The sequence below is a fragment of the Cebus imitator genome, unplaced genomic scaffold (assembly GCF_001604975.1).
Source record: "Cebus imitator isolate Cc_AM_T3 unplaced genomic scaffold, Cebus_imitator-1.0 Scaffold607, whole genome shotgun sequence".
NCBI classification, from domain to species: domain Eukaryota; kingdom Metazoa; phylum Chordata; class Mammalia; order Primates; family Cebidae; genus Cebus; species Cebus imitator.
The window spans coordinates 674,653-680,734 of NW_016107922.1; the positions used below are offsets into that span (position 1 = coordinate 674,653).

General features: G+C 45.3%; 1 protein-coding gene across 6 annotated transcripts in view; it reads right to left on the reverse strand.

The window, feature by feature from the left end:
* LOC108294860 (cat eye syndrome critical region protein 2) overlaps positions 1–6,082 on the reverse strand; it is a 198,298-nt gene that overhangs the window by 44,015 nt on the left and 148,201 nt on the right. For 5 of the 6 annotated variants that reach the window (XM_037734359.1, XM_017516861.2, XM_017516860.2 and 2 more), the window contains exon 8: positions 3,891–3,974. The exons of the other annotated variant lie outside the window; for it this stretch is intronic. In XM_037734359.1, coding sequence (XP_037590287.1) covers positions 3,891–3,974 — 84 coding nt within the window. The remainder of the gene's footprint in view (positions 1–3,890; positions 3,975–6,082) is intronic. 6 annotated transcript variants of the gene reach the window in all.

Genomic DNA, 6,082 nt, shown 5'->3' on the forward strand with positions numbered 1-6,082 from the left:
ACTTCTGCCTCACTTCCCTGGGCTTTTTTCTTTCATCAGCATGGGTTACCATTTTAGCAGTTTCCCATCTGATGTGAATTCTCAACGATTACAATTCTACCCAAATGCCATTACGCACATCTGAGAAGAAACCAATTCTACCCAAATGCCATCACGCACATCTGAGAAGAAACCAATTCTACCCAAATGCCGTTACGCGCATCTGAGAAGAAACCAGTTCCACCTAAATGCCATCACGCACATCTGAGAAGAAACCAATTCTACCCAAATGCCGTCACGCACATCTGAGAAGAAACCAGTTCCACCTAAATGCCATCACGCACATCTGAGAAGAAACCAATTCTACCCAAATGCCATCACGCACATCTGAGAAGAAAACACTAAGTTGTGCACCACAGTCTGCTGTAAAATTTCTGTGCTGATTGTCAGCACTAGGCCGTACCAGGTAAAGCAAGTCTTGCTGAAAGCACAGGATTCACTTTCTGGCAGTGTTTCAACGACTGAAGAACCAGCACAACCACATCAACGACAATCAACCAGGCAAAAATATACCTACAGTTAAAAAAATCTGATACTGTCTTGTGCTGCGATTTTCTTCTTTAAAAAGTGAGGTCAGTTGCAAATGGGATAGAAGTTGGCGTCTGAATGCTTTACCGGTAAGAGGCCTGCTAGAATCAACGGTTTTTACATTTTTATTTTTATTTTTTAAAGAGGGAGTTTCACCATATTGGTCAGGCTGGTCTCGAACTCCTGACCTCAGGTGATCTGCCTGCCTCAGCCTCCCAAAGTGCTGGGATTACAGGCATGAGCCACCGTGCCCGGCTCAAGGCGGGGTTTTAATGAGAAGCTAATGAGAAACGCCACTTTAAAATCCAGTAAAAGACAGTTCAACAGAACTCCTGGGTTTAGCAATGCCCAATACGCTGTGCCCTTACAACATGCTCCTCTCTCTGAGGGCGGGTATCAGGCTCGCTGGCACCCCTGTCCCCTGCTAGCAGCACTTTTGAGACTGCCACCCAACAAACAGCTCCCTAGCAACGGCAATGACCGAAGTCACCGGACAAAAATAACCACTGCACGCCAAATCCTGGAGTTCGGTCAGCCGCTCGCCCCTCACTGACATTTGCCCCAGAAGTCACGACTAAATGTCTTTTTGAGGCAGTAAGCTTGGACTGACCAATGTAGGCCATAAACTCTGCCTCCATGCTTAAAAACTCACGTCACCGCTAGGATTTTCTCCAGGACATCGGGGGGCCGCAACAGATAATTTTACAGTCTCTATAATACTGTGGTTTTTGTTCGAACTAAAGAGTAGAGGACCGGGCGCGGTGGCTCACGCCTGTAACCCCAGCACTTTGGGAGGCCGAGGAGGGTGGATCACGAGGTCAAGAGATGGAGACCATCCTGGCCAACATGTCTCTTAAAAAAAAAAAAAAAAAAAAAAAAAAAAAAAAAAAAAAAAAAAAAAAAAAAGACAAACTAAAAAGTAGAATAAAACAAAGCTCAAACATTGCCAAGAATAAAATAAGAAATTTTAGTTAGTGTTTGCTGTTAAAGCTTTGCTTGGAGCCATGAAGAACCTTCCAGTCTATTCAGCCTGCTATGCAATCTGAATTGCAGGCTAGGGCATCTAGGAATGCTCAGGGCAGTGAACAGCAAATAGAAAAGGGAGCTTTCCAGGAGGTGTGAACTGCCAAGGTAATAAGATAGCAGAGAGGGCCCAACAAGGCCAGGCTGGAAAACCATTTGAGAACACGGCTGGATACCAGGACCGAGGGCCGTTCCAAAATTAGTGAGGACTAGGAGGAAAAGGATGTTGGAGAAGGGAGGTCAGTCATTAATAGACTTGTTAACCCCCGGGTAATTACAAACGGGGCAAGACACATCTCTGAGCTAAAAAGAGACAAAGGTGAAATCGAAACAGACTGAAGTAAATACAAATTTACAAATTCGCTTTCCCTTTTCGGGGCTCAAGGTAGAAGGCTGAGTTATTGACAAGATCGCTGTAACAGACCATCCTGTTGTCACTTCAATTTAAGAGCCATGAAATTTAAGAGCTCAAGGGAAGGAGGGAACTTGAAGAGCCAGGAAACCCAACAATCCAAAGGCATGGTTCAGAGTAAAACTCCTGTCCCTTAACTCAAACTCTCTATGATCACTGAACTGTTTAAATATTCGATGAAAGAGTGCTCAAAGGAGATCAAAGGTTACAAGTAGACAGAATATGAAGTCTGGCTAGCACTGAGTCTGAACTTGAGAGAACCCAGTGAGATCGACGGATAATGGAGAACAGCCTTCTCTGGTTAGAAGGGAGAGCAGGCAGAAGCAGTTTAGAAGGTGCGTGGGTGGGAAGCCCGTGTGCTTCCTGGAACCTGCATGGAACAGGAAGCGCGATGCGGAGGGTGGCTTTCTGCATTCCCCCTTTGCCTCTCCTCATTCCTGGCTTCCTCCTGTATTTCACTCTCCTTTTTGACTCCACATTCAAACATTAATTACTACCAGCAATCTAGGTTTCTTACGGCTCACTGGACTCTCACCTGGCCAATTTTCCAATCTCAGTAAACACAACTAACAATGTTGTCCCTGCCTACAGTGTGATGTGATAATGTCACTTTACTACTTTTTTTTTTTTTCCCCCAGAGGCGGGGGTCTTGCTATGTTGCACAGGCTGGTCTCAAACCCCCGGGCTCAAGTAAATCTCCTGCTTCAGGCTCCTGAGCTGGGCATCCCACTTCTCGTAAGCTGTATTACAAAATGAAAATGTCTGGCCGGCTCTGGAATGCTGCTTGGAAAACGCCTTCATTAATAATTAGTGGTTGCACCAAACATTCTTTCTTCACCTGACATTCTATCTCAAACTCCCACGTGATGCCCTTTCTCTCATGTGACCTAAACACTTCCCTGCCCTCTGAAAAGACAGATGTCCTCTTTTGCTTTGTGTCTTAGGAGAAATGTGATTACCTACACTCCACGGCAAGGCCTTCACACCGAAGTATTTCATCTCACCAGGGATCACACAGATCTGCGCTCATTCCTGGACACTTTTTGGGTCCATGCTACGTCTCCAGTTAGAAGCAAAACAACAAACCAGCCACAAACTCTCATGTTTTCCTTTCTTTGGGAGATGGAGTCTCGCTCTGTCGCCCAGGCTGGAGTACAGTGGTGCAATCTCAGTTCACTACAACCTCTGCCTCCCGAGTAGCTGGGATTACAGGTGCGTGCCACCACACCTGGCTAATTTTTGTATTTTTAGTAGAGATGGGGTTTTGCCTTGTTGGCCAGGCTGGTTTGAAACTCGTTAAGTGCAAGGAATCCACCTGCCTTGGCTTCTCAAAGTGCTGGGATGACAGGTGTGAGCCATGTGCCCGGCTCTAACAGACACTGTTTTTTGATCATACTGTGTCATTTCCTGTCTCTGTGCTTTCCTTTCTACTATTCCTGTAGTGTGGGATGCCTTCTGCCTTCCTTCTTCCCCCCTCTTTGTTCCCGCTCTGTCAATACTAGCCATCTCAAGACTCGGGTCAAATATGGCTCTGCCTACTCAAATCCTCTTTTCATTGCCAGCTCTTTCTCCTGCCTTTGCCTCTGTGAACTGCTAGTATACATATGCCCACTGCAGAATGTATTCTCATCTCTAGTACGTTAAATGTGGCCATGCCTACCATCCCAGGAGATTGTTAAGAACCAAAGAGTGTGGCCTCATGTCTTCTTTTTATAATTCTTTCTCTTTCTAGAAATGCATCTTAAGCACAAGAATGCTCAATAAACATTTGGGGTTAAGGAAAAAACATGAAGTAAAGGAAAATAAGCAGGCAGGAATGGAAGTACATGAAAAGAATCTGTCTCTGTCATCGGGAAAGCTCCTCCTCACTACTCTCACACACACTCACCTCTTGCTTGATGGGTTTGATGGACAGGTGGTCAGACATGCACCTAGGATGCAACTCTGCCTTTGTGCACTGTGGACGTTTTCCCTATAGTTAGAAGTGAAGAAGAGAAAGGAAAAGATAGATTAGGGCGCTCCCCGGTACTGACGCTGCTGCTGCCGCCAGTCAAAAAGTGGCCAGTGAGGCACACGGGCAAAAGCCTCCTTATGACAATCAGGGAAAACCTCTGCTCAGCTGTGTAGGGACATAAGCCAGTTTATTCTCTTGAAAAAATAAAAAACTTGGAGATAACCAAGTGTCTTTCGTAGCAAGCATCACTGGCAAGAAACTCCCTTAACAGTTAAAAAAAAATTATCTTCCCAAATCACAAAGAGAAAGCCATGCTGTAGCACCTTCAGCGGAAGGGGCGGCTCTGGGAGGGGCATCAGGAGCAGCTGGAGGCAGGCTGCCAGGCAAAGGCAGCGCAGTGGCAGAGTGAGGTGAGAGCAGCTGCCCAGGAGGGGAGGCCAGGGAGTAAGCAGGGTGGGGAAAGCAGAATGCGATTCGTGCTGAGGAAATGCACCCGGCTGGAAGGCAGTCCCTGCAGGACATTTCAAAGGAAGAGCATGGAGAACTGTTTGTATCTAGGTAACTACTTTGAAGGCCAAGGCTTATTAGCATATGTAAGTTCTGTAATTTGTGAGGAACAAGACCCACAGCATTGCCAGTTGTAATCCACATTAAAGGGTGGCGAGCACAGGCCTTCCCTTAAGATAAAAGAACTTCCGTGGGTTCTGCATTCTCCAGGGTCAGTCCTGGTACCACTCAATCCATGAGGTAAGGAATTACAGGATGGAACATGACAAGGGGTGGTTTATACAACTTGAACCTACCGCAGAGCCATGGGGGTATATTTAATGAGTCAGCAAAGAGAGCTTTTCTGTTTTCAAAGACAGAGAATGACTGGCGCCCAGTGCAAACACAAGCCCAATGATCAAATGCTGTTGTGACCTCCTTTAAGTACTTGTCCCAAAACACCGGCCCCAGCGGCTTCCTGAAGTATGTCTATAACCTCTTTTTTTTGGTAGGTTCTTGTTCTGTCGCCAAGGATTAAGTGCAGTGGCACCGTCACGACTTACTGCAGACTCAAACTGCTGGCCTGAGGCAGCTATAACCCTGGACTCCCAAAGCGCTGGGATAGCAATGATTTTCTAAGCCTCAAGACTCTCATAAGATCTCTTCAACTTTAAATACAGTAAAGGAACTGTCGGGGAACTGTCTTCCAAAGAGATTACGCCAGTTTTCCAAGACAGTACCGAAACCGCCAATGTCAGTTTCACTTCAAACCTGCCGAATCAGAGAAAAGTTACCAATGAGAAGAACGCTATTCTTGATACAGAGGGCGAGTGTTTCCCTAGGCACTTTCCCATCCCCTTCTTTGTAAACCATCTACACTCAGTCAATTTACTTGTTGAGAAATTAACGTGTATAAAGCTGTATATTGTGTAACACGAGCAACAAACTACCAGGATCTACATCCCCTTTTATTAAAAAAAGGTTTACTTAAACTGTTAGATGGTCATCACGGGAGGACTTACCTTCTGATGCTTCCAAGTTTAGAGGACAATTGTGTAATACCTTCACAAAGGTGTATCAAATCTTCTGGCGCTCTTACTGCCTTTATTTTGCTAAAAAATGTCGCTTTAGTTTTCTACCAAGATTTCTCATCAATTATCCACCAACATAAATAATAGGAGAGGAGGACTGCTGTCTTTTGACAGCCAAATACTAGGCTCCGTACACTGACATGGGATAATTCCCAAAAAAGCTTCTGTCAAGTGACAGCATTTCATTTTCCTAATGAGAAAACGGAAGTGGACCCCACTTTAAAAACAAATTTAAAAAATCGGGTATGGTAGTGTGTGCCTGTAGGAGGCTGAGGCAGGAGGATCGTTTGAACCTAGGAATCCAACGTTCCAATGAGCTATAATTCTGCTACTGCACTCCAGCCTGGGTAACAGAGTGGGCCCTTTCTCTTAAAAAAATAAAAAGCTGACGGAAAGACATCAAGAAACAATTCATCTAAGGGACAGGACAGGGCAGGGCACTGCCATAATTCAAGTCAGTTTGAAAGAAAAGCTCCTGACTCTTCCACATGGCATGTTAACCACTATTCCATTGCCCCGTTTCTGTACTTTTTTTTTTTTTTTTTTTGA